This window comes from Sus scrofa, chromosome 5, assembly GCF_000003025.6.
Source record: "Sus scrofa isolate TJ Tabasco breed Duroc chromosome 5, Sscrofa11.1, whole genome shotgun sequence".
Taxonomy (NCBI): Eukaryota; Metazoa; Chordata; class Mammalia; order Artiodactyla; family Suidae; genus Sus; species Sus scrofa.
In genome coordinates, this window is record NC_010447.5 from 17734960 (window position 1) to 17762859 (window position 27900).

Genomic DNA, 27900 nt, shown 5'->3' on the forward strand with positions numbered 1-27900 from the left:
TTTGACCCCTAGCCAGGGAACCTCCACATGCCTTGGGTGTGGCCCTAAAAAAAGAGACAAAAGACCAAAAAAAAAAAAAAGTAAAAGAAAAAGAAAAAGGGAGTGAGGGTGAAGAAGGAGGTGGAAGGCACAGGGTAAAAAGGAAAGTAAACCATGGCTGAATCAAAGGCAAGCGGAAACTCTGGTGCCTGGAGGATTTTTTGGAAGGACTGCTTCCCAAGGCAGTTCTAATACAGGCTGATGGGGTTCCTTTCTTTGTTGTGTCTGTTCCTTGATGGTCTGGGGCTATCTTTCCTTCACTGTCACGTGAGCCTGGCTTCCTGCTGGCTCATCCTCAGGACCTTTCTGATTGGGATGGCAATTTCAATATGGTCTTGAACAAGGCGGATGTGGAAGGGTGTAGCTCTGGACTCTTAGGGAACGTAGCCCCAGGCCACAGGGAAGTGTTGGGTTGTGGATAACGTTGTTCCATTCTAGCTTGAGTAATCGAATTGGTCATATTTTGAAGGGCATTGATTTCTCGTTCAAATATTCGGACGTCAGGAGGGGGCTGGGGAAGTGGCTGGAGGCCCTGCAGGGAGGAGAGGGAGGGCAGTGAGGAGGGACTCTGTGGGGAAGGGTTTGCCACATTGTCTCAGGCGAGGGCACCTGCAGGAGAGGTGTTCTGTCGGTGGTGGGAAAGCAGAGACCTGAACTGCACTCAGCTTCTCTGGGGGCACTAGGGTCAGTTCTAAGCAGCCCCCAAGAGGACTGTGGTCGCAGACAATCTGGGTCAGACAGGAAGAAGCCACTGCAGGGAATGTTCCAGCCCAAGTCTTGGCATATGGCATTTAGAACAGTTGCAATGGGTGCCCGTGGACCCTGGAGGGCTCTGGGATGACCAACAAGTGGGGAACTTTTGCGAGGACCTGTCTGGAGGTGGAGGGATGGACGAGGACTCGCAAGCCACTTCCCTGCTCCCTGTGCCTTCCATTGATTCTGTGCATGGGGGTCAGCAAAGCGGTGGGTCTTAGGGCTGGGGTGGGGGCGGGGTGTAGAGGGGAGGCAGCCGGGTGGGGATGGGGGTGCAGGAGGGCCCTTTAGCTCCTGTAGCTCCTGGTGGACGAGGTCTTGGAAATGATGCGCATGCTGGAGCTGCTGCCGCTCATGTTGCGGCCGCTGGTGGAGCTGAAGCTGCCTCCGCTGCTGCCGTAGCTGAGGCCGCCCCCGGTCATGCAGAGGCCACCGCCGCTGCTGTAGCCTGAGCCCCCCGAGGAGGAGACCACGGCTGTGGAGAGAAGGCACAGAACCCACTGGCAGGCTCCTCCCGGGTGTCTTGCCCAGGGGCTCCCAGGGGACCTCGAGACCGCATCACACGCTGCCTCCACGTACACAGGACGTGGCAAGGGTCAAAGCTTTCCCAGCTGTGACCACACTGGTCTCCTCATTGGACCTGAGTGGATGCCTTTACTGCCATCACTCCCAGAGTTCCTGCTGTTGCACAGCGGAAATGAATCCGACCAGGAACCATGAGGATGCGGTTTTGATCCCTGGCCTTGCTCAGTGGGTGAAGGATCTGGCATTGCTGTGAGCTGTGGCTCCAATTAGACCCCTAGCCTGGGAACTCCATATGCCATGGGTGCAGCCCTAAAAAAAAAGACAAAAGACAAAAAAAAAAAAAAAAAAAGATCATCACTCCCATTGATAGAGGGGAAAACAGAGGTGCCAGTGGGCTGCCAAGGTCACATCTGCCAGAAACACAGGCTTTGGGGCCCTGTGCTCGTCCCTCTTCTCTACCTGGGCCTCCCAAGCTGGTGGGGCATGAGGCTCCATATCATGTGTGGGGATCCTTGGCTCCCAGCCGGGAGGGGCCCGGAGGCCATCCAGGTGAACACCCTGGACTGGAATCCCCTCCGCTGTGTCACCCTGAGGCAATTCTTCAGCTTCTGCTCCAATCCCCTCAGTGATGGGGAGCTCACTGCCTCGGGGTACAGCTCTCCCAGCCTGCCAGACACTCGAAGACACCTTTCGCCCTCCCCTCTCAGTGTCCCTTTCTCCAGGTGGAGCATCCTTGTTCTTTTTATTCATTCATTTACAGCCCTATCCTGGCTATCCAGCCTCCCTTGCGTGGTCTGACTCAAGTAGGGCTAAGGGAACTCCACCTCCCCCTGCTGGGGACATCATCGCGCTCCATGGATGCCGCAGGAGCCTGCTGGTCCTCCTGCGGGATGGCTCCCCCCGCCCCCCGACTTCCCTCCTGGCACCTGAAGCCAAGCCCTCCTGCTCTACTTGTCCAATTAATTTGCTTCAATTCTAAATGCAAGTCTTTAGCCATCGGCTGTTGGATAGCCTCTTGTTAGTAGTGCGAGTTTGAATTCCTGCCAGAACTAGTTGAGAAATGAAATCAGGCATTCAGACTGGGAGCCTATTGCTCTGTCCTGTAACTGGTGTCCTTGGACCTGGGTGGAGCATTTCTGTGACCTCCTGGGGGAAGTCACCATGAGCCTCTCTTCATCCCCCTGAGGTCAAGGACCAAAGAAGACAGGGATCCCTAGGAGGATGTTAATGGTGTCCCGCCCCAGCTCGCTCACTCTCTGTTCACCAAGTCCTTGTTAGGGATGTTATTAGTTTCCGTTTTACCTCCCACTTTTCTATCGTCCCAGGACATTTACTCACAGATGTTCACGGGTCCGACGCCTTCTCCTGTGAGTCTGTTGCAGAAGGAGAGAGAAAGACACATTTCATTTGCTGAGAAGTTGGAGAGCCCTGGGTTCTTCATATTCAAAGCCATAAGCACAGAGGGTTTGCTGTGTGCCAGGTACTGTGCTTAACAAGCATTTCAGGAGTTCCTGTTGTGGCTCAGCAGAAACAAATCTGACTAGTATCCATGAAGATGCAGGTTCGATTCCTGGCCTCGCTCAGTGCGTTGAGGATCCGGTGTTGCCATGAGCTGTGGTGAAGGTGGCAGATGTGGCTCGGGTCTGGTGTTGCTGTGTCTGTGGCATGGGCTGGTGGCTACAGCTCTGATTCGACCTCTAGCCTGGGAACTTCCATATGCCTTGAGTGTGGCCCTAAAAAAGCAAAAAGCAAGCAAACAAAACCCCATGTGTTTCATTCATCTCATCAGTTGTAGGAAGCTAGTATGGATCCCAGCACAGAGATCAATCAAGATATTATAGAGAAATGGGGACAGGGAGGGGCAGTCAGTAGGCATCTCTGGGCAGACACGGAGCCCTGGAGCCTCGTCTCAAGTGCGACCTCATTTGTTACGGAGCCTGGGCAGAAATGGCCCTGCCAGTGACTCTCCGGGTAGTCATGGGCCACCTCTTCCTGACACTTTCACCCTGGCTCCTGCTCTGGGTCCCACAGGGGCAATGGGAGGGAGCAGCTGCAGGACGCCTCCAGAGAACAGCTACATTTGAATCCCATTTCGGCCCTGGGCATATCTATGTGGGGCCTGACACTATGGGGCTCTTGGCCTCTGTGTTCTGGTAACATCCATTTGAACCATGGTAGGAGGAGAGGGTCGCCCACCTGCACTCCTCGCCCTCCAGCAGCTTGCGGTAGGTGGCGATCTCGATGTCCAGGGCCAGCTTGACGTTCATCAGCTCCTGGTACTCACGCAGCTGTCGCGCCATGTCCTGCTTGGCCTTCTGCAGGGCGTCCTCCAGCTCGGCCAGCTTGTGCTTGGCGTCCTTGAGGGCCAGCTCCCCACGCTGCTCTGCGTCAGCAATGGCAGACTGGAGTGTGGCACACTGCCGAGAGGACACAGGCATTTGTGCAATCATCCACGGGGAACGTAGCAAGGTGTGGGCTTTAGTTTAACAAATAGGGAAGAGCTTCCTGAAACAGACTTCATGCAAAGGAGGATGGTACTTCATCATCTTTAAAAAGAAGATTAATCTCTGTTCCCTTTGGATAATCTGTGACTTAACCTGGAATGGAGAAATGATTTTGAAGGGGGTGTCCTTTTCAAGGCTGAACTTCTCTGGATTGTGGGTAGGTAAAGTGAGTCAAAGATTTGGGCTTTCTTTTCTTTTCTTTTTTTTGCTCTTTAGGGCCATACTTGCGGCACATGGAGGTTCCCAGGCTAAGGGTCGAATCAGAGCTACAGCTACCAGCCTAGGTCACAGCCACAGCAACGCCAGACCCAAGCCTCATCTGTGACCTACACCACAGCTCACGGCAATACCAGATCCCCAACCCACTGAGAAAGGCCAGGGATCGAACCTGCATGTTCGTGGATACTAGTTGGATTCATTTCTGCTGTGCCACAACAGCAACTCCTAAGTTTTGTATCTTTCCTAGAGGAATTGGTGTCGGGCAGATCTCAGAAAGAAGGCCCTGATGTCCCCAGGGGAGTGGGAGGCTGTCCATTTACATTCCTGGATGGTCAGCCATCTGGGGAGGCTTCGCGGACTGAATGAAGACAGGCCAGGTCTGCCCAGAGGCAGGGGCATGGATGGGATGGCCCCTGGGGGCTCAGCCCTACCTGCTTTTTCAGGTTGTCAATCTCAGAGCGCAGCCTCTGTATCACCCGGTTCAGCTCAGAGATCTCCATCTTGGTGGAGCGGAGGTCGTCCCCGTGCCGGCCGGCCGACCGCTGCAGCTCCTCGTACTGGGAGCAGGAGAAGCAGGAGGCAGGGATGGTCAGGCCAGAGGAGAGAAGGCGGTGAATTCCCAGGGCCCAACAGGCTCCGAGGTGCTGCCCGGGGGCACTTCCTTTTGCCCCCAGCCCTCTCCATCACTCCATCTCTTTATCACCTCTTGGCTCTGCCCTTCATTCTCCATGTCTGCAGGCTCCACCCACAGCTGGCCCCTTCCTCTATCCCGCCTTACAGGCCTCTTCTCCAGCACCAGACTTCTCACTCCCACAAACTCAGCATCCTGCAGAGTTGCCTGTCACTCTCTGATTTTAAAGCTTTTTCATACCTCTTTTCCTTGGCACTAGGTGTCATATCCAAGGGACTCCCTAGCCCACCCTCCCTCTCTCACCCCTGCTGGCATTGGTGGCCATCCCTCTCCTCTCTTCTGTAGGGCATTGGAGGTGTGTCCATCCCTCCCCCCACCCGCCCCCATGGCAGAAGGACAGACCACCTCTTGCCTTTGTCTGGCCCCTCCCCCAGGTCCTGATGGTGCCATCTGAAGAGTGCTCAGAACAGAGGGGGAGCCCCAAGCTGAACTCAGATCCCTTTGACCCCATCTGACTGGGAAGACAAGGCTCTTATCTAATCCGCCTTTGAGGCCCCAGTTCTCTACCATTGTTTCCTGAACTTGACCTTGATACCTCACCTTGATCTGGTACCAAGACTCAGCCTCAGCCCGACTACGGTTGGCAATGTCCTCATACTGGGCCTTGACCTCGGAGATGATGCTGTCTAGGTCCAGCTTGCGGTTGTTGTCCATGGACAGGATCACAGAGGTCTCGGAGATCTGGGCCTGAAGCTGAGCCAGCTCCTGTGAGAGGGCCCAGAAGGGAGAGCTGAAGCAGGGTGTGTGTGTGTGTGTGTGTGTGTGTGTGTGTGCGCGCGTGCACATGTGCATCTATGCATGTGTATTGGGAGACTGACCAGGCCCGCAGAATAGACTTGGCATCGAGGACCTCACTAGCACCCTTAGGATGGAACAGCCAGCTTAGGTCTGAAAGGGAGGTCACTGAATTTATCCCCATTCTCTGTCACCACCTCATCTGCACAGAGGGAGCAGCATCTCAGGTAATTCTCCAGAAGTCACTCCCATTGTCAAGGGCATGCATCTTGCTGTGACCTGTCAGTGCTGTGATGTCTCATATTCGAGAAAATGCAGCCTTTCGCCCCAAATAAAGACATTATTGTGGGAAAGAAAACTGAGTCAGAAAGAGCCAGAGAGATGTGCTGCGTCCAAGCCCCATTTCCCAGCTTTGCTCCGCCCTGCTCCTCGGGCATGGGAAGTGAAAACCAGCTCGAAACAGCAGAAAGACCTGAAAAATTCAAGTCTTGGATTTGCCAAGCAGGTTAGATAGCATCTCTGTGTCAGAGGGACTAGTCATCGTGCTGCTTCCCAGGATTTCTGTGAGCACGAAATGCATTCATGTCCGCCAAAATGGGTTTTGAAACAGAAAATGCACAATTAATTTGTTAGGGATTATTTTTCAAAATCATCTAAGGCAGGGGTTCCCAAAATGTGACCCTTGGACCAGCAGCATCAGTACCACCTGGGAACTTGATTAAAATGAAACAATTTGGGCCCCACCCTAGTCTTCCTGAGTCAAGACTGGTGTTCTAACAAGACCTCTAGAAGATTCTGATGAGCTATAAAATTTGAGCTCAAATCTATGTAAAAATACCCCCTTTCTTTCTTTTTTGGTTCCTGCATTTCCTGTTTCAAGAAATTGTTATTTTTTGTTGTTGTGATGCAATTTGTTTTTTTCCAAATAGTTTTTCCTTGTAGCAGACCTAGCTGGGTCAGCCCAAAGGTTTGCTATTCGGAATTGGAAGCCAACACCACCCTGGTGAATAAGCAGAGAAAGCGATGCCTTTTTTTTGCCCCAAGTCTGTCAGATGGTCTTGGAAGCCATTTGAAGACATAGATCCATGTTCCTGCTCCCAAAACATGGCCAACTTCTGTTGGGCATCAAACATGTGTAACCTCATGGGCGTGTCATCTGTCCTCACCAGGCCCAGCTGCAAGACTCAGTGCACCTGCATTCCCACCATAACATCTCTGATCCCATCTCTACTACTCCCCACTCGCTTACTCCACTCCAGCCACCTGGGCCTCCTCCTTGTGTTCCTGGGTCCTCAATTCCTTCAGGTTATCACCCATTACTGACTGGGGGTGGGGTGGGGAAGGGTGTACCTGGCACCACTTACCGCATCGTAGAAAGCCCTTAGAAAGTTGATTTCGTCCATTAAGGCTTCCACCTTGGCCTCCAACTCCACCTTGCTCATGTAGGCGGCATCCACGTCCTAGGCACAGAAGATGCTGTCACTCTGAGTACCCCCCCTTCCTGGGTCAGCCAGCCCCTCCATCTGTGAATGAGGTCAGAGAACTTCAGCTCCCCAGGTGAGCATGTTTCTCTCTCCCAGGCCATGGCTGGAGTGGAATTTACAGGGGCTGCAAACTGTGTGAGGACCAGGACACTCAGGGAAATGCCCGCCTGCTCATCAGCGGGTGCCGCGTGGAAGCCCTCCCACGTCATCATGTGGTGAGGACCACCCATCCCCGGGTCTCCCCTGTGTCTGAGAGGCTTGCCCTCCTCCTCAAAATCTGCCCCTCCCTCCCCTTCAGACACAGATGCTCTGTTCTTCCTCCTCCAGATGAACTCCTGAGGCCGGTCCTCCCCCTCCCTCTGCCCATCTCTGCTAAGCAGAAAGGTCCATGGCTCCTGGACCTCCTCTCCTGGAATTGGTCCCCATCCTGTGTCCATCTCAAGCCTGACTTGAGGTCCTACAGACTCATCTCAATGCAAGACCCCGTTTGCCTCCCCTCTTCCTGTACCTGACTCCACCTGGGGAGGGGGCAGGGGTCATGATTTACACTCGGGACTCTGGTGTCCTGACTGGCTTCTAGTTATCTGGGTAACCTGGGGAACATTTATTTAACTTCCCTGACCCTGAGTCTTCTCCCTCCTAAAGTAAAACCTGCTTCCAAGATTGCCTGTGCCAATTAAATAAAGCCTTGCCTGCAGGGCTGCTGGCTTAGGTGACAACTGTCACTCCCAGAAGGGGCCGCCTGGGCCCAGAGTCAGGAGGGAGCACCTTCTGACTCACCTTCTTGAGCACCACGAACTCATTCTCTGCCACCGTGCGCCTGTTGATTTCTTCTTCGTACCTGTGGGAAGGATGAAGCGGATGGGTGCTGGGGGTGGGGTGAGGTCCCGTAGTGAGATGGCAGGTGGGATTCCAGAGCAGACTTGGAAAATGGGCGGCTGTGGCATTGCTCTCCCCAATCCCAATTCCATCAAACAACCACCCCGTCCACCTGAATCCCAAACTCAGAACAGGGGCAACACAGAACCATCCCTCATGCCTCCTGAGGTGGCTTTCTCACAGCTCTGCTCCTCAGAGGTCCCGTGAAGGGGTGCACATGCTTCCTTTTTCCCCCGTGGTCTCACCCCAACCCAACCAGGGTGGTCATGAGGGGAGGAACAGAGGACAGAAGAGGCAGGCAGCCTAGGCCTGGGCCGGCACCTGCACCCCGTGGCTCCCTCACATTGCCTCACTCTTCTGCTCTCAGCCACGGACCCGTGGCCTGGGGAGCAGAGTCTTCAGGCTCGTAAGATACCTCCCTCTTTTCCCTCCATCAAGTTTTCTCATCTTCAGTTTTCCCTTAGGCAGTAAGCTCCCGCTCCCTTGGGTTCCCCCTTCTATCCACCCCCACCCCCCCGCCAACTGGTCTCTGGGAAGGATGTTTTACGTCTACTCTGAATAACCCATTTCCCATCCCACCTCCTATTGGGATCTGCCAATCCCACCCTCTTGGAGGCTCTGGATGGCTGGGCTGTGGTTTGGGCTTTATCCCTTCCATCTACCAGCTGAATAACCTGGGAAGGGTCACTTGACCTCTCAGAGGCTCTTTGCCATCTATGGGTCATCTTATTATTTTTTAAAACCACAAAGAACTATCCCACATGGCATGCATAGCCAGAATCTCCCCTGCTTTTATCTTTCTTCTATTGTCCAGTAGGATCTGAGAAAACTCTTTCCTGCGACACCATCTTCAGAACTGTGCTCTCTCCTAGGTTCTCTGGGACAACTGATTTGGGTTTCCTTATTAAGTCTTCGTGGTGTCTTTTCATTAAATCTGACCACTGCACCTAACTCCGTGCAATTGTCCTTCTGCATTCCCAGTTCACAGGGCCTCTGCCAGAGGGCAAGCATCACGAGGCCCTGCACGGACCTCTCAGACACCTGCCACAGGAACATCACAGTCCTTTAACCAGGAGCACATTCTCAACAGATCCCCCCACCCCGTATCCCTCCTCTGTGCCTCTTTCCTTCTCAATCTTAAGCTTGTGTCTCCTCCTCCAGGAAGCCTTCTTGGATTGAAACACTATTTTCCCACATTTGCATGATATTGTAAATTGCCCATCTGCACTTGCTTCTCTTGTCTATGTTTGCATCACTACACAATATATCTAACCATCAATACAGTAAAAATAGCTAGCATGTATTACGGGCTTGCTTTTGTGCCAGGCACCAAAAAAGCAGTCTATCAAGTGAGTACTTTGGATGTGAGTTTTGGTTTAATATTCTCCCTCCCCCATGAAGTGAGTACTGTTAATATCCTTTTTAACAGACGAAGTAACTGGGGCTTTGAGAAGTTAGTCTTCTTTGGGTCATTGATCCAGTAAGTGGTTGAGCCAAGATTATAACATCTGACTAGATTTTGCAGTGCTGCTCAGGAGAACGTTCAGTGATGATGGAAATACTCTATGTCTACAACCATTATGGGACCCATTAGTCACATGGGATGACTGGGCACTTGAAAGTGGCTAGTGTCACTGAAGGGCTGACTTTTATATTTTATTTAATTTTCCTTAATTTAAACTTAAATAGCCCCATGTGGCTACCATGTTAGTGCAATTCTAAAAGCTGGACACTCACTACATTATACAAATAGGAACCAAAATTTATTTTGTTTGGACCAAGAACACTAGAAATAAATTAAAACAATAAAAATAAGGAATTGTTCATATCTATAGGCACTAACATGCTATTATGTTTCATGGTGTGTATGTGTGTCTGTGTGTGTGTGTGAAGTTCCAGGGAGAAGGCAGGAGTTATGCCTCTTTTTTCTTCATTCTCCAGCCTTGGCCTGGGTTAGGTTAGATACATGTACATTGCATAAGTCAGCAATGGGGTTATGTTGAACAAAGGTGAGCATGAGATTCTGGGGGCTTGATTCATAACTCATGGGTTGCACTTATATAAGCTTGGATGAGTCAGTTACTATCTCAGAGCCTTACTTTCCTCATCTGCAGGGTTTGCAGAATCACACATACCTCGCTCTGCGTGCCCATGTTAGTTATTGTCTCTGAGCCCAGCCTTTCCCCAAAGCCTCAGCATTCTTGACTGCAGGGTCCCAGTTCTTTTTCTGAGTCCACCTCCTTGCCCTAAGTGTGTATCCTCTTTCCCGCTGGGCACTTCTGGAGCGTGGGGCCTCCCCTGGAGCCTCAGGGGCTGAGCCCCTACTCACTTGTTCTTGAAGTCCTCCACCACGTCCTGCATGCTCTTCAGCTCTACCTCCAGCCTGGAGCGCTCTCCCCCCAGGCTGTCCAGCTGCCGCCTCAGGTTGCTGATGTAGGCTTCAAACATAGGCTCGATGTTGGCCCTGGTGGTTTTATGCTCCTGCAAGAGGCTCCACTTTGTCTCCAGGACCTTATTCTGCTGCTCCAGGAACCGCACCTGCTCCCACCAGAGGTAAGAGATGGTGAGTGCTTCCCTGCAGAGCAGCCTCCCGGAAGAGGGCTCTGGGATACTGGACTCCCAACAGTGCAGGGGGTGGGGGACTGCAAGACCTCAGGGGTCCAGGTGGCAGGCCCCTCCTCCTCATCATGGAAGGAGCCAAGCCAGTGTTGATGCAGTGAGTCTGGAGACAGGCGCTGGCTTGGTTTGGAGGTGGGACAAGTGAGGAGGGCCAGAGGGGCTGGAAACCCTCTGAATACACCAAACCATGCTGATGCGTGGCTGCTGAAGAAGAGAACACACTGCCATGTTTCTGAGTGGGATTTCAATTCCTTTTAAATTGGCAGGAGGTTCTTGGTAGAAAATTCAATCCGTTTTCTTTCCGACCTGGTTTCTCTAGATCTAGAATCTGGACTCAGTGGCCCGCACACTCCAGGAATGCTGGAATGGGTCACTCTAGTCACCCTGAGAGGACCTGGGCACAATCCCAGCCATGTCCCTTACCAGCTGTGTGGCCCTGGACAAACCCCTTCTTCTCTCTGCCCTCTTGGGACCCTGTGCTCTTGTGCTACTATTTTGGTTTGTTTGAATTGAATTGCCCTCATCTGCTCCTCTATCTGGGAGGTAGAATTGGGAAGAGGCAAAAATCATTCTCCCTAAAGAAATCCTTCTGTTGGAAGTGGCTGGGGGACCACGGAGTCCCAGAGAACAAAGGAACAAAGGCTTCAAGACTTTGGGATGGGCAGCGTGTCTACAGAGGGTCTTTAACAAACATACCCCACCACCCACCTTCTCTTCCATTGTCCTGGATCCCAGTCCTCTGCAGCCACATCCCATGACCCCATGACCCCTTCAAATAAACCCAGGAAAGCAGGACCCACAACTTTCCCCTCAGAGCCAGGCTTCTGGAAATCTCACATCTGTTGCTGCAAATGCCAGGCCACAGAGGACAGGAGTCATAAAGGCCTCAGCTGAGCTTTTGATTCTATTTATAGTTTCAAAGTCCTGGGTCTATAGCACAAGGAAATTCTTAGCTTGTTAGACCTGCCGGGGACTTTAGGGTCCATCTGTCCAACCTAACGGAGGCTGGAGAAGTTAAGGATGCTCCTAGCAGGAGAGCTGAGGATGGAGCCTGGGCTGGTTGCCTCTTAGTTTGGCCCTCTTTATTCCAGACTCCAGGCATGGAGCTAAACAGTCCAGATCCTTGAACTGGTTTTTCCAAGGCATAAAAAAACCCAACTCAGGGATGAACTGACATTAGTACACCTGTTTCTTTTTCCAGAACTGGGGAAATCCCTCAGGTTGACAGCAGGAGGGACTCAGGGCTGAAGTCATAGCTTCCCTCAGACCAAAAAGAAAATCTGAAACACTGAGTACGCCCACTCGCTAACCACGCCCACATCACTAGAGAGGTTGCTATAGGACTTGTCCCTGTTAACTGGCAGGCAAAAGTGACTCCAGCCCACTTTTGGGAGCTGAACTTGTAAATTCCATTCCTTTATCCCCTGCCCTCCAAACGAATTCCTTTTTGTTATCTACTTCTAAGCCAAGTACAGAATCACTATTCATGAAAAGAGCAATGGCCTTGCAGTGGATCAGACAGCTCTGGAGTCTGCAGATGGACATTTTGCTCATCTCATCAAGGTGGGAAATCACCTCCCCCTCCACCCTATTAGCAGGGGTGCCAGCCCCCAGGACCTTGGAAAAGCACAAAAAGCAGAGATCCCCCTGGGCACCAACTGCTTTCCTGATGGAGACCCCACCAGCCTCTCACCTTGTCGATGAAGGAGGCGAACTTGTTGTTGAGAGTCTTGATCTGCTCCCGCTCCTCCTTCCGCACCCGCTGGAGGGATGGATCGATCTCCAGGTGGAGGGGGGTCAGGAGACTCTGGTTGACAGTGACCTCCTGGATGCCCCCAGCTCCAGTCATCATCCCACCTCCAAATCCATAGCCGCTGCAGGCTCCCCCAACCCTGTACCCTATGCCCCCGAGACCCAGCCCATAGCCAGCACCTCCTAAGCTGGCCCGGCCCGACCGGTAGCCGCCACTGATGGAAATTCTCTTGCTGCCCCCAAAGCTGTGGAGGCTCCTGGTCCCGAAACCGCCCCCGAAGCCACCCCCAAAGCTCTTCCCGCCCTGGGACACAGAGATGGAGCTGAAACTGGGCCGGCAGCCTGGGAGGAGGCTGGCAGAGGAAGCACTGAAGTTCCGAGAGCCCCCTGACTTGATGGTGACAGAGGAGCGTTGGGTCATGGTGGGAGCCGGCGCCAGAGGGTGAGAGGAATGAAAATGTCAAAGAGATGAGGAGCCGTTCAAGTCTAGGTCTCCCCAGCTCTCCTTGACTTTTATCCCTTTCAAGAACTGGGCTTGGCCAGAGAAGATCAAAGACCACGCTGTTGAGTTCATCTCAAAGGCATGTCTGGCCACGGCCCGTCTTCCTGCCCCGCTCATCATTGCGGGGGAACACCCCACACAGGGCAGGACCAGGCCTGGGTCCCGAACTCCCCTGCACCCGTAGCCCCCCTCCCCATCCAGGTTCTCAGCCACACGCTGCAGACACTCCCACTGCTTCCCATGTATCTCTTCTCGATTTCCAGGTCTTAGACTCTGAACCCAAGCACTTGACTATGCCTTTCCCATCACGATCACTTTTAAAGGAAAAACCCCATTTATTGAGGACTTAATCTGTGCCAGATCATGTTCAGGTCAGTCATAAGCATTAAATTATTTGATTCTTTTTTCTTTTTCTTTTCAGGGCTGCGCCTGCGGCATATGGAAGTTCCTGGGTTAGGGGTGGAATTGGAGCTGCAGCTGCCGGCCTATACCACAGCCACAGCAATGTGGGATCCAAGCTGCATCTGTGACCTACACCACAGCTCATGGCAACACCAGATCCTTAACCCACCGAGGGAGGCCAGGGATCATGCCCGCATCCTCATGGATACTAGTTGGGTTCTTAACCTCTGGAGCCACAACGGGAACTCCTCTTTGATTCTTATAATAAAGTTGTGAGGTTGCATGAGAGCTACGATAAGTAACTCCTTAATACTTGTCTTCTCATAAACTTCACACAGTGCCATGGAGTAGCTATTATGCTTGTTTTGCACAGGAAGCCATTGAGGTGCAGAGTAGATAAGAAACTCAGGACTGCAGGTTACCGGCTCTGAATCACCATTCCTCACATTGAAGGAAGAGAGGTGGCTTGCCCAAGGCAAGGAGCATATTCAGGATTTCACTCCAAATTCCCGTCCTTCTCCCCCTCTTCTCCGAGGTTTCATCCCCTGGTCACCCCTGGGGATCAGGGACACACTCTCAGTGTCATTTCTCTCCTTTGTGCCATCCTCTCCTTCCCAACCCTTCTAAACTCCAGCCCCTGGTTTTACACTCATCTTCCCACATCCCTCATGGTCTCTCCCTTCCCTGCTGCTTAGTGTCCTGCTCCTTCATTCTGGCTGTGCCTCAGATCCCTGGTTCTTAGCGCCCACCAGTTCCGAGCATGGTACCAAGCTCCGAGCCCATTCCACACCCTCCAAGCCCACACCAGCTTCCCCCACTCTGGGCAATGCCGGGGGCTCAGGCCTGATGGGAGAGGTCCAGAGACTGTAAACGCCCACATTTTTACTGTAAACTGTAAAAATGTGGGAGCTGCCTGCAATTATGGGCCAAAATGGCCCCTCTGCTGGGTGGAAGCATCACCCCCAGGGCTGCCTTTTAACTCCTCTCCTGGCCTGTTATTTCCCAGCTCAGGTCTGCAAGTTGGAAGCTGTCAGGGAACAATCGGCCCTTTGCTGGCAGAGGGCTGGGCCGCCCACCCTACGTCAGTGTCCTCGGAACCCAGTCTGGGCTTGGGAGGGAACAGCATTGCCCTGCATGACATACAGAGTGGGGAGGCTGGGCAGAGCTTCTGCCCAGCAGCTTGGGCTTCTCAAAGAAGGCATCTTAACAAGAGATGGGAGGAAGTGGGCAGAAGCTTGGGAAGGGATGCTCTGCCCTCCTGCCCCTCCCATCTTCCCAAGCCAGTCTTCTTGGCACTCTGAGGGAAAGGGGAAGGTCTGGTGCGTTCTGAGCCCTCCCTATGTGGGGCCCCATGCAGGGTGGAGGGTGGGAGGAGAAGGAGGATTGCTCTGTGTTCTATCACATTCCAAACAGAGGGCTGGACACCAAACACATTACACATGCATTTAATAGACACAGTCCAGGGAGGAAAGAGAGGGAGACTGTACTCCCACGCAGCTCATAAGCACTGTGAGCCAGGTGGGTTGACATCGAGATGGCACAGGAGACACAGACTGCTCATCACTGCATCGGAAGGGAGGGAGAGGGGCGGAGCTGATGGGGAATCTCCAAAAGACAAGCCTACTGTGAATTTTGAAAGAGAGAAGGCTTTGGCACTGAGCGGTACCAGGAGCCATCTGGGGACTGTTGGGAGGGCAGAGGCTGGCTTGGGCTGGGGATCGGGGTTTAGCTGGAATGCCAGGCTTCCCAGCAGCACAGGTGGGCCTCTCAGAAGGGAGATGTAGGAGAAGCCCCCAGGTGAGCAGGAGCAAGTGCAGACAGGCCAGGTGAGTTGGAGGATCTGGCTTCAGGGCAGTGCTGAAGGTGAGGGGCGGCTGCCCTTAGTGCTTATAGCTCTTCCGGCTGGAGGACGTGGTGGAGACAAACTTGACGCTGGAGCCACTGCCCCTGAGGCCCCGGCTGCTACTGGCACTGAAGCCAGAGCCCCCCAGGCTCGTCCCCAGACTGTGCCCACCACTAGTGGTGAAGGAGTAGCCGCTGCCCCCACTGACGCCGAGGCTGCTGCCACCAATGCCGCTGCCAGCTCCGTAGCCACTGGAGATGGTGGAGGTGACCACGGCTGCCGGAAGAGAGGAGATGTTATCAGACCAAGGGCAGGAGAGGAGACCCTTGGGGCATCGGGGCTAGTGCCCCAGAGTTTACGGAGTGTGGATGGTGGTTTGCCTCATTCCAATTCTCTTGCCCACTTCGTGAGGTCACTGTCCTTCATCTCAGCCTGGTTTTCTCTGCGCCCCAGCGTCAGGCATCCATCAGGTCCCAAATGGCTTGCTGCCGCCCTTCTGCTCCTATTTGCTGTTTCCCTTTTCCTTCCTGTTCTGGTCCACACGCTTTCCCTTTGGATTCTTCCATACTCCCCTGCTGCTCTGTCCCCATCTCCCTCTGTGGCCCCGGCTCTGGTGTTTCCCTTCCTTCTGGGAGCTTGTAGGAAGGCATGTATGCATTTCCTTTTGTGTCCCCACTATAAATTCTCTGAATCTAGAGCAGGGCTGGAATATTCTTTCTCTTTTTCTTTCTTTCTTTTTTTTTTTTTTTTTTGCCTCTTCTGAAGCCTTTGGAAGTTCCCAAGCCAGGATCGAACCCGTGCCACAGCAGTAACCTGAGCCACAGCATCTGATGATGCCAGATCCTTGACCTGCTAGGCTACCGGGAACTCCAGGGCTGGAATATTCTTGACAGACCAAGTGACAAATGAACCAGTGGCCAGGCAATTCTGCCCTTTTTCTTCCCTAACCTGCTCTTTTCCTAGTTTTATAACCACCCATCATCTTAGTCCTGATCCTTAATACCTGTAATGAAATCTTACTTGGAAATAGGATCTTGGGGATATAATCAGGTTAAGATAACATCATTAGGGTGGACTCTAATCCATTCTGACCAGAGTCCTTATTAGAAGAGGGAAGAGGTCCATGGGAGGACAGACACCCAGGGAGATGGCCACATGAGCACAGAGACAGAGAGGGGCGTAATGTGAGGCACACCAAGGATTGACAGCTGCTGCCAGAAGCTGGGGAGAGGCATGGAAGGATTCTCTCTAGAGGTTTCAGAGGGAGTATAGTGCTGCCAGCATTCTGGTTTTGGATTTCAGAACTGTGAGATGATCCATTTATGTTTTAAGCCACTCAGTTTGTGGTACTGTGTTGGGACAATCTTAGGAAATGAATACAGTCTTTTAGGTGCTTTCAAGAGAAAGGAAAATTTAGAAGTTATGCCATGCATTCCCAAAATTAGCTTTGAGGGTGTCTGGAGCCACTGACAAGGACTTCTGGGAAGGAGGTCCCCTGGGTCGTTCAGAAGGATCTGTCTTCTGGAACCATTGGTTAATGTCATCGATTGCTTTGGTGAATCCTGCATCAAGGAAACTGAGCTGACTTGTAGACCATAAGTTGTAAGAGTCATCTCTTGGCCTCACGAGGCCAGCACTGAGCTCCACTAGTGACAACTTCTGTGCTTAGCTGTCTGTGGCTGTGCCAGCTTGCTAACAAATGCCCCTCCTGTTTCTGAGCAGCTGCACCCAACTGCTGGGTCTTGAGCTCCCGCTGCTTGTCAGCCTTGGTGGGCTTTCTGCATTTATACTCTGCAAGCTGAGAAGAGCGGTGGGGCTTCTCTGGGAAGGGGCTACCTAGCGCCTAGTTCTAAAGTCCTAGTGCCCAGGGTAAAGTCTCCCTTCAAAGGCTGTGGGCAGACAGGAGTTTTCAAAAATCCTGTCTGCACTGAGCACTCAACTCTGAGCTAGACTGACTGCCCCAGCTAGAAAGGTGTGGAATTCTGGGAGGTGGGAGGGGTAGTGAGTGGGTCTTTCCAACCCAAGCAGAAGGATTACAGCAAACCTCTCATGGCTCCCTTCTGGGGAGTCCTCTCACTTGCAAAGAGATAAGAATGGTGACATTAAAGACTCTCCTAACACAGCTCTTTTTAATGCATTCAGAGGCTCAAACCCTCTCAAAATGAATCTCATCAATGGGATCCCCTCCAATGCCCTGTGTGTCCCCCCACCACCCAGGCTCTGACACAAGCATACACTCCAAATGACACAAGAGGAGGGTCATACTCACAGATGTTAACTGGAGAAACCCCCTCTCCACTCAGCCTGTTTGGGAGAAGGGGGGAGAAGGAAGGTTACCATGGTGTCCGACAGCTTGTGGGCATTCGAAACAACATCTTGAACATTGTTTTAAATGCATTTTTAAAAAAAAACCCTTAATTATTTTTACTGCAGAAGTAATGGAGGTTGAATTACTTAAATTATTTAAATATGAGTAATATATTTTTACTGTTATAAAAATAGTAATCTAATCAATGAAATAATGCAGAGTTTGAGGTTCATGGGAGTAAAACCTGCAATCTCAGAAACACATTTTTGGCGTAAACTAGGGAGACATCTTAAAAAAAAGTTAAAGCTGGAGTTCCTGTCATGGCGCGCAGTGGAAATGAAACTGACTAGGAACCATGAGGTTGCAGTTTTGATCCCTGGCCTCACTCAGCGAGTTAAGGATCTGGTGTTGCCGTGAGCGGTGGTGTAAGGCTGCAGACGCAGCTCGGATCTGGTGTTGCTGTGGCTCTGGTGTAGGCTGGCAGCTGTAGCTCCGATTCGACCCCTAGCCTGGGAACTTCCATATGCTTCAGGTGTGGCCATAAAAAGAAAAAAAAATAAAGCTAATCACATGTTAGTGTCAGTTGGAAAGGCAGGGCTGTCATAGAACAAGAAGATCTCTCTTTCAACAATGCACTATTGTCATTCACTGAAGTTATTATAGGTGTGGAGATGAGTCCGAGTCACAAATGTAACAAGACCAATCATCAGTCTATCATTGTTCTACCAACTGGAGTAATTTTGCATCCTGAAGACAGAAGTGGCATTCATTCATAAACACAGGCTTAGAACATTGAAGACTGCTACCTACCTGTTACCTACATTATGCCACTGAATTCTCTTAATAACAACCCTATTAAGTAGATATTATTATCTCATTTTTACGGATGGGGCAATTGAAGACCAGAGAGGTTACCTCATGATCACAAAGCTGGATTTGACACCAAAGCCCATATCTTCGGCCATTAAAGTAAAAGATAGCTAACATTTATTGACCACTTGCTGGGTCCCACACATTGTCCTGAGAGTTAATGTGTAGTCCTTTACTTTAATCCTCTTGATAACATGTAAAATAGAAACTCTGGTTATCTCCATTTTACAGGTGAGGAATGGGAGATCAATAACTTGCCTTCCGTCATACAACTGGTAATTGGCAGAGCACAAAGCTCCCAGTAAGCTTTGGGGATCACATGACCTGGCCTCTTTATTCTGTCACTAAAGAAATTGAAGTTCAGAGAGGGGATACTCACTTTCCCAGGCTTACATAGATAGTTAGTGGTGGACCTGTAAGCCCAAATCCTAGGATATTTTATCTGCAGCCCAGAGCCTTTCTTACCACAAATGCAGTCCCACAGTATAACCAAATTTTTCCTTTGGTAGAATTTGATTACCTAGATCCATTCAGGTCCTAGATTTCTATGGATGCTCAAAGTAGTTCCATCTTAAATATGGGAATCTAATGATGATTTACCTGGAAGAAATTGCATCTGCATTCTTTGTCAGAGCCCAAATCTACCTGCTTTGTGCTCCTTTCCCAGGCAAGAAGGGGCTTGCATAAACCTGAGCTCCCAGGAATGCCAGGCAGCTGGGGTGGGGTTGGTGCATCTGCCCTCACCTGCACTCCTCTCCCTCTAGCAGCTTCCTGTAGGTGGCGATCTCCACGTCCAGAGCCAGCTTGATGTTCATGAGCTCCTGGTACTCGTGCAGCAGCCGTGCCATGTCCTGCTTGGCCTTCTGCAGGGCATCCTCCAGGTCCACCAGCTTGGCCCGTGCATCCTTGAGGGCCAGTTCTCCACGCTGTTCTGCGTCGGCGATGGCTGTTTGCAGGCTGGCGCACTGTAAGGAAAGGGGGAAGCCATTAGCCTTACAAGAGTCTGGATCCTTCTTAGGTAGGAGCCCCACAAGTGTGGCCGAATGACCCAGGAGTGAGTGTGTGGGGAGCTCTGGGCCCTCCCAAAATGTACCTGCTTCTTGACGCTGTCGATCTCGGCTCTCAGCCTCTGGATCATCCGGTTTGTCTCAGAGATCTCTTGTTTGGTGTTTCGGAGATCGTCGCCGTGCCGCCCGGCTGTGACCTGCAGCTCTTCATACTGACAGAACCGGAGCAGAGTCGGTCACCCCCTCAAATGCCGGCCTGGGCACTCCCCATGGAGTGCTGTCCCTCGGGGCCCTGAGCGGGCCCACCCACCGCTGATCATTCACAATTCCCTTGCTCCCTACTTCTTCTTTTTTAAAAAATCGTTATCATTTTATTTTTATGTTTTGTCTTTTTGGGACCACACCTCTGGCCTATGGAAGTTCTCAGGCAAGTGGCGGAATCTGAGCCACATCTGCAACCTACACCACAGCTCATGGCAATGCCGGATCCCCAACCCACTGAGCAAGGCCAGGGATCGAACCTGCATCCTCATGGATGCTAGTCAGGTTGGTTACCACGCTGAGCCATGACCGGAACTCCCCTTCGCTCCCTTCTTGAACACATCTACCTGCCAGGCATGTCCCAGACTCTGGGACTATCATGAAGAGCATAATCGGACTCCTGCCTACAGTTTATTGGGAAAGATAAATAATAATCGTATTGGCATATTAGCAAATGTATAGTTCCACACTGAGATAAGTATCCCTTAGGAAGTGAACAGAGGCCTATGAAGGCACAATAAAGGAATCTGATCTAGACATGACAGTGGGGGTAGGACAGGCAGGGAAGTCTTTCCAGAGATGGAGAGGCTCCAAGCATGGGAAGGAGTGACCTAAGTGACGGGGTTGGGGAGAATATTCTAGATGAGGGAAACAGCCTGTGTGTGAAGACCCTGGGACAGGAAAGAGCAAGAGAGCTCTGAGAGTAAGACACTGTCCTTGGGGCATTCTTGGTCATGGGGCATTCACCCTGATCAAGTATGACCATGAATTTTGGTGACCCTCCGGACAACAGTGCTGGGAAATAGGGAGGAGATGGAAGGAACCAGTGCTGAATGGAGCCCAGGCTGCAGAAGGCCTTGACTTTGTAACAGAACCCTCTGTCTTGGGTGGCTCTCCGTTTAATGGTGCGCATCCAGGACACACCCATTTGGGAGCAATAAATACACTCTGTGTCCTCCAGCAGAACAGAGAAAACCTCTACCTTTCCCAAAGGAAGAAAAACCCCTGCCTGTGTGAAGATCTGTCCAGCTTTGAAGGTGCTGAATAGCTCAGCCCCTTAGTTTCCAGACACACACATGGTTAAAAGGAACAACCACCTCGCCAACAAAAGGAATCTTTCACTATATATTTCAACCACTCCTCCTAGGGTTAAGTGCATCCCACCTTCACTAACCACCAAAGGACTGCTTCTGCCCTTGCATCCCGGCACTTGACACTCTGCTTCCTTTCTATCCCGTTGCAGGGATAGGTAGGGACTTAGGCAGGCCCAGAGCAGGGCAAGGATGGGAGCCAGCTTGCAGGTGAGCAGCTGCCCATGAAAAGCATTTGGCAGAGAACCGATCTCATGGATTGGATCATTTGGGCTACTACAACCCTTAAAGCCAAACTTCTAGCCATATGCAGCTTCAGGCAGCAGCTTATTTTGGTCACCCCAACGTCCTTATTTCTAGTACAAATTCTCTTGCTCAGCAAAGCACTCATTTCTGCCTTCCAGCCCCACAGGACCACGCATTCGGCCTTAAACACCTCCTCGCTCCTTGGCAATCTTTTTTCCTTCTCTGCTTCCAAAACAGACTGAAAACCCTCTTATTCTTGGAAGTGTTTTATTAATGCTGTCTTTTCCTCTTCCGTGACTTTTCATTCACTTCATGGCCTCCCAGAGTTTGGGTTCCTTTTACAGTTTACTTATTTACAACTCTGCAGTCCCGCTTGGCAGTGGTAATTCTGTCACCAATCAATAAACCCTTTATTTTTATTTTGTCTTTTTAGGGCTGCACCTGCAGCATACAGAATTTCCCAGTGAGGGGTCCAATTGGAGCTGTAGCTGCCGGCCTATACTACAGCCACAGCAATGCCAGATCCTAGCTGTGTCTGCAACCTAAACCACAGCTCAGAGCAATGCCAGATCCTTAACCCACTGAGCAGGGCTGAGTCCTCCTGGGTACTAGTCAGGTTTGTTACCACTGAACCACAAGGAGAACTCCCCAATAAACCTTTTAGAAACAATGTTATGACTGTTTCTTGTCTGTTTCAGAATTTACCCATTCCCCAACTACTTGGTAAGGGATGTGGGAACTGTGACTGTCCTTTTGAGCATTCAACATTGCCTGATCACATATCAGTGTGTAAGTGTAGTAACGTTTTCACATGCACTTCAAGTTAAGTTTTCATAGCATCAAAGACACTTCTGCCAGGTTGGAGGAAACATGGTCACACGTTTCCCAAGGCTTCAGAGAAACTCTAGCCCTGGAACCTACTGTGGAGCTGCTCACACTCACCTTGGTCTGGTACCAGGACTCAGCCTCGGCCCGGCTGCGGTTGGCGATGTCCTCATACTGTGCTTTGACCTCGGCGATGATGCTGTCCAGGTCCAGGCTGCGGTTGTTGTCCATGGACAGGACCACCGATGTGTCGCTGACATGTGTCTGCATTTGGGACAGCTCCTGCAGGGCCAGCAAACTCAGTGTCATTGCAGCATAAAAAAGAAGGGGTCTTGAAATCACATGGTTGACCACCTAGGTCAGAAATCTCTTCTTCGACCTCCCTGGCAGGAATTTTCCAGCTCTTCTCATGCCAGGCTTTAAGGGGTCCCATGCCAATCCCCAAGGAGTTTCTGGGTCATAGATCAGGGTGATGGGTGCCCCAGCATCCTTTCTCAAGGTTCTCCGCTGTGCTTTTGCCCTGAGGTTGAAGGATGGGTAAGCAGTCTATGAATTCAGATTATAACAAGTTGAATACAACATGTGATTCATATGCCAGGATTAAAGTTTCTACAAGATTGGGTGGGTTTTAGAATTGCCTGTCCCCCAGTGTGACTTCATCACTCTCTACCCCTTCCTCCCCTTTCTCAGACCCAGGTCTCTGCCATCAGAGTGGAAGTGTCCAGAATGAGACATCTTCAGAGGCCAGAAGCACCCCAACCAATAGGCTGAGGGGAATCTTGCCCTTTGAACTTTTCTGGGAAAGGGAAGGGAGAGGTGGGTCTTGATTCTTTGGGAATGTTACCCAATGACCTGAGATTTTAGGAATCAACATTTTCTCCTTGCTAGGCCATGGGGTTGAGGGGAGAAGCCTTGGAGCTGGGTGGGGTTGAATATGGCAGGATTTCAATCAGTTCTTCTCAATACCCAAGCCCTGGCTTGGAGTATCTGGGGCACCATGCCAGCTAGGGCACTCTATGGATGACACTCTGCAACGTCCTTTTCTTTTCAGGCTCCAGACATAGGCAGGAAAAAAAGATATTTGCAGGCTCTTACTGCTTCAAAGAGCATCTGCAAGAAGTTGATCTCATCAGTCAGAGAGTTGACCTTGGCCTCCAGCTCCATCTTGTTCATGTAGGCAGCATCCACATCCTGGAAAGACAGCACAGGATGCTCCACTGAGACCTTGGCGCAAGAAAGCAAGCCCAAAAGAATATGGGGAGTCTCCTTCCTGAACTTTCTAGGTTGGATTTTAGCAAACTCTGCACTGGGGGCTTGGGAGTGGGGGTGGGTGATTGCTGGGTTTCCTGGGCTAACAGAAACCCAAGTGGGGTCACTGGGGCCATAAATGGGGTGGGCAGTTTACGGCAGATTTGAGCTCTCCAGATCTTCTTAAGTTATCATGATGTCACTTTTCTTGGGTGGCCCAAGAGTCAGTCATCCCACACTCCCAGATTCGGGCTTTTTTTTTTTTTTTTTGTCTTTTTTTTAGGGCTGCAGCCACAGCATATGGAAGTTCCCAGGATCGGGGTCTAATCTGAGCTACAGCTGCTGGTCTATGCCACAGCCACAGCAACACCAGAACCGAGCCACATCTGTGACCTACACCACAGCTCACGGCAATGCCGGGTCCTTAACCCACTGAGTGAGGCCAGGGATCGAACCTGAAACCTCATGGTTCCTAGTCAGATTTGTTTCCACTGCGCCACAATGGGAACTCCCCCCAAATTCAGTTTTGAATCTTCTTCTTTGAGAGATATGTCCACGAACCTTCTTCAGAGCTACAAATTCATTCTCGGCAGCCGTGCGCTTGTTAATTTCATCCTCATATCTGTAAGCACAGAGGAGAGGGGGCGGGCTGTTGAGCAAGGGCTTGATTGAACTCTTCCCAGGCTGAGGAGGACTGTACTGGTGTAACAACAGTTAAGAGACCTCAAGTCCTACCAAGCTCTTCCGCTGACCTGTGTGTGACTTTGAGTGATTCACTTAACCTTCACTTCTCCCCCTATAAAAAGGGAAATAATTTCTTCTGCCAGGGATTTTTTTTTCTTTTGTAAGACTAGAAGGTGAGCATGGAGCTGATGGGAATAAAAACATGTACTTATGCAACTCCATCATCTTAGAGGTGTGCAATGCCAATCTCTAAAAAAATTTTTTCTTTTGCTGCCTCCAATACCTGCTGGAAGTGTGGGCTGGACTTTGTTCAGGACCCTGTTCTGGTCAATTTTGACATATTTTCACTGAACCTCAGGGTATCCACTTAAATTGAGCTTTTGGTGTGTAGGGGTTGCTCTAACTCAGAAACGAAGGGTGAACCAGCTAAGGGGTTGGCAAGGACCATCCTTTCTGTTGAATACCTCACCTACTGCAGCCCAGGGGATGGCCAGTCAAACTTGCCTCCGCAAAGGAGGGTCCAAATGCTTTTACTCTAGTGTGCATCTTAGAAATGCAAGCATCTCAATATCAGAGCCGACATCCAATGGAGTTAAATAATAAGCTGACTGTAAAACAAGAGATTGCTTTCCAGAGGCAGGATGTTTTGTGAGATGGCAAAGCTATCCCTTTGTGGTTATGGAGATAGATGAGAATGGGCTTCTTGTTAATAGTTATACATGAGATGAAGATCCCTTTGTTACCCCACATCTCATGGGAAAATGACCTCAAATCCTAACCTCCCCAATGTGAGTTTTTGCTCTTTGGCACCCCTTTGGTCCTCATAAAGGGTCCTGGGATGATTAAATGTGACCAGAAGGGTCTCCCACTCTCACCTGACTTTGAAATCTTCCACGACATCTTGCATATTCCTCAGCTCAGCGTCCAGCCTGCCCCTCTCAGTGGTGACATTGTCCAGCTGCCGCCGGAGGTCATTGACATAGGCATCAAAGAGGGGCTCCAGGTTCTGCCTGACAGTCCTGGTGCCCTGCTCCTGCAGGAGGCTCCACTTGGTCTCCAGAACCTTGTTCTGCTGCTCCAGGAACCGCACCTGGGTGGGAGAAGAAGAGAATGAAGTCTGGAGAAAGTGGGGAAGCAGAGCCAGACACCCCAGTTGATAAGGGAGAGAGGAAGAAAGTACAATTTCCACCTGATGCCTATCTGCCAATGATATAATTGACAACTCCAACTCAAGATGGGAAAGCCCTTGAAGCTTCCCTGATGTTTCAGAGGCTCCACAGAAGCAGCAGCAGCAGGGTTTGGAGCTCTGGATGGGGAGCCTCCATTCCCTACTCATTCCCAGGCTGAGTACTCTGGGTTAGGTTAGTTAGAACTTCGTTCTTCCCTCTGTGTTGACAGAACCAGCTGGCAGGACTCCCCAGGCATAAGAGGGGAAATTCCAATGGGTCCTGCAGAGCAGGCTGGTGCTACCCACTGATACCTCTGCCCCTGGGAGATGCTTGTTGAGCAGGTGCGCTTTCCCAGGGAGGCCATTGAGTGAGTGCTCCCCAACCCCATGAATCAGATGAGCCCCCGCCTTACCTTGTCGATGAAGGAGGCGAACTTGTTGTTGAGGGTCTTGATCTGTTCCCGCTCCTCTTTCCGCACCCGCTGGATGGTGGGATCGATTTGTAGGTTGAGGGGAGTCAGGAGACTCTGGTTGACCGTGACCTCTTGGATGCCTCCGGGGGGCAGACGGAGAACCCGGAGCCCACATAACCCCCTCCAATCCCACCCCCGTAGCCAAATCCACCGCTGACCCCAAACCCGCCACTTGCCCTGCCACCAAAGCCGCTTCGGAAGCTGCTGCCACACCCACTGATGGAGACCCTCTTGGTCCCCCCGAGGTTGTAGAGGCTGCGGCTTCCAAAGCCAGCCCCAGCGCCACTGATCTTTCCCAGCCCTCCGCTGCCCCCAGGAGAGCGGGTCACTGAGACCGAGCTGAAGCGGGAGCGGCTGGTGGTTGGGGTGGTGGCGGAGGCGGTGCTGAAGCCCCTGCGGCTGCCGGTCTGGAAGGTGATGGTGGACTGCCTGGACATGGTGGCTGGGAGAGGCTGGCTAGGAAAGCTCCTGACCTGGGTGCGTGAGGAGGGGGATGGAGAAGACAGGGCATCTGGGGAGCCCCGAACCCCCCGGGCTTTTATGTTCCTCCAAGGGGGCGGGGCGTGCTCATGCCAGCCTCTGATGGCATCCTCTCGGCATCTGCATCCACCAGCCTTGAGCCCACACTCAGCCCCCCTCTGCAAATGGTGGAAAAGCTGCTGGTTGGCTGCCTGGCTTCCCTCCCCTCCATGGAAACTCCTTTCCAGTCGCAACTTGATCAGCAGTTGAATGAGAAGCGCCTTAATTGCCTTCAGTCATGTCCTAATCTTGCATCTCATAATGGACTCAGAAAACACTGCCTCATTTCTAAACCGCTCTCTTAGGCCTGGGACCAACTCCCTCCTGTCCAAACATCTTGTGTCAACCCCTGTGCCTGCGATTCACTGTTTCCTGTCCCTTCCTCCCCTTTGGTGCTCATCTTCCTCTGGAACACTTTCTCAGCAGTTAATTCCCCCGGGGTCCCCCTCCCACCCCCGCCAGCCGCAGCCCAAGCCTTCCCTCCAGATCTTGAAAATCCTGCTCCACATTCCTCTTTCTCAGGGATCCACCGCCGTCTTGATGGCCCCTTTATTTTTCTCTGAAGCTGCCATCTCTACTGTGTGGGTCACACACGACGTTCTGGGGTGTGAACGTGTGCCTTTGTACAAGTACATACGGTCCTGTCTACTCCTGTGGAATATGACCCTCAAGGCCGAGCCCTCAGCCTGTATGAGGGTGAGACGATGAGTTGGAATCCCAGCCCCGTTGCTTCCTAGTGGTGAGACATGGGACTCAGAGGAAGATGAGCACCTAATGGGGAGGAAGGGGAAGGAAACAGTGAATCGCAGGCACTGTGGTTGACACAGGGGGCACATGGCACCAGCCGTGAAACTTCCCTGGGCCTCAACTTGGGTGTCTGTGTAGGGGGGTTTGTGATGACTGTCCATGTGGGAAAACAGCTTTTGCAATACCGAGGACATGCAAATGCTTAGCCAGTGTTTGTTGAGTCTTCGCTCCTGATGTGATCAGGTGTAGTGAAGGAAGTGCCAGCGGGCTGTCCCTCCTGAGGCAAATCCTGTGGGGATTCGAGAGAAGCACAGTAGTCGTTCTTTAATGACAGGCTTGCAGTCTGTTGGGAAGATAAAATGGGAGCCCATTGAGGAACTTATGAAAAGGTTGTTTGCAGCAAAGCGCTGTCTCCCGACTCTGCTTGAGGCTCCCTTATTCTGGAAGCCTCCCTGACTGTATACTCCTCCTGCTGATGGCCAGGGATTCCAACTCTTGAATCCTTCCTCAAAAGGCCGGGGGACTTCCCTGATGGCTCATTGGGTTGAGGATCCAGCATTGTTGCTATGGCTGTGGTCACTGCTGTGGCGTAGGTTCGATCCCTGGCCCTAGATCTTTTGTGTGCCATATGCGAACACACACACACACATACACACACACACACACAAATCCCCAGTGGCTGCACTGAGTAGAGGACTTGTTCTCTTCTTCCCTGTTAGTCTTGTTGATGAAGTCCTCCAGCCCCCATCAGTCTAAACTGATAAGAAGTCTCCAGGGCTCCTCATCCCCTTTCTTCTGCATCACCTCCCCGTCCTTACCACAGGGGGAATCAGACAGAAAAATGGTCACATCTTTTGTCTTGCAGACTTCTTGCTTCTTGTGAGAAGGATGAGAGAGTGAGAGAGGAGCTGAAATGGATTCAGTCTGTTTTGTGGATGAAGAAATCTAGTCCCTCAATGGTAAACAGAGGAGACCGACACTGCCCAGCGAGAGAGAGCCAGGTCCCTGGTCTCTCCACACAGGTGCCCTTTCAGAGGTGCAGCTGATGGGTTGGCAGATGCTCATCAGCCTGGAATGGCTTGGCACTTGAACTGGCGGTTCTCTGTTCTCTGCGCTACTTCCTTCTTGGGGCTGAGGCCAGGGGGCTGGGCCTCTCCTCCCTTGAGAGATTGTTTGTGAATCTCAGTTTCCACAGGGAACCCGTGAATCATAGCTTTTGTTGACACAGGCCAGGAGGAGCACAGCAGTTCTCCCACCCAGTTGCTGATGTGCCCAGGTCCTAGCTGGGGTGGCGCCTGTGTCTGGGGTGGAAAGAATAATTGTCTGTGTTTTCTGTACTCATTGTAAGATTATCTTTCTCCCAGAAGAAGGGAATCTTGTTTCCTGAGTCATGTTGAGCAAACTTTTCAGAGCTTTCCGTGGAATAAAAGTTGGTGAAGGATCAAGGCTGGGAGTACCTTAGCAAGAATGTCCATGGGAACGGGGCCACGGCAGCTCTTGGCCATC

At 51.6% G+C, this 27900-nt stretch overlaps 2 protein-coding genes across 2 annotated transcripts; both read right to left on the reverse strand.

Annotated features, from left to right (window-relative positions):
- Positions 1057 to 12667, reverse strand: LOC100621351 (keratin, type II cytoskeletal 5-like). The gene is made up of 9 exons (XM_003355393.5): positions 12142 to 12667; positions 10159 to 10367; positions 7731 to 7791; positions 6831 to 6926; positions 5272 to 5436; positions 4472 to 4597; positions 3514 to 3734; positions 2656 to 2690; positions 1057 to 1267 (listed from the first exon to the last, which is right to left on the reverse strand). Exons 1-9 carry the CDS (start codon positions 12619 to 12621, stop codon positions 1080 to 1082), a joined length of 1581 nt encoding a protein of 526 aa, XP_003355441.3. The 5' UTR covers positions 12622 to 12667; the 3' UTR covers positions 1057 to 1079.
- Positions 14534 to 25661, reverse strand: LOC100525745 (keratin, type II cytoskeletal 75). Its single transcript, XM_003126168.5, is given in 10 exon segments — positions 14534 to 15223; positions 17217 to 17251; positions 18870 to 19090; positions 19219 to 19344; positions 21673 to 21837; positions 22651 to 22746; positions 23365 to 23425; positions 24363 to 24577; positions 25069 to 25221; positions 25224 to 25661. Coding segments are annotated over 10 exon segments (1653 nt in total). The 5' UTR covers positions 25566 to 25661; the 3' UTR covers positions 14534 to 14984.

Coding starts and splice junctions, on each gene's coding strand:
- LOC100621351 (XM_003355393.5), bottom strand. CDS start 12,621: ATGACCCAACGCTCCTCTGTCACCATCAAGTCAGGGGGCTCTCGGAAC. Junction 6,927..7,730: donor AGTTCGTGGTGCTCAAGAAG/GTGAGTCAGAAG, acceptor TTCTGTGCCTAG/GACGTGGATGCCGCCTACAT. Junction 5,437..6,830: donor TAAGGGCTTTCTACGATGCG/GTAAGTGGTGCC, acceptor GCCCTCTCACAG/GAGCTGGCTCAGCTTCAGGC.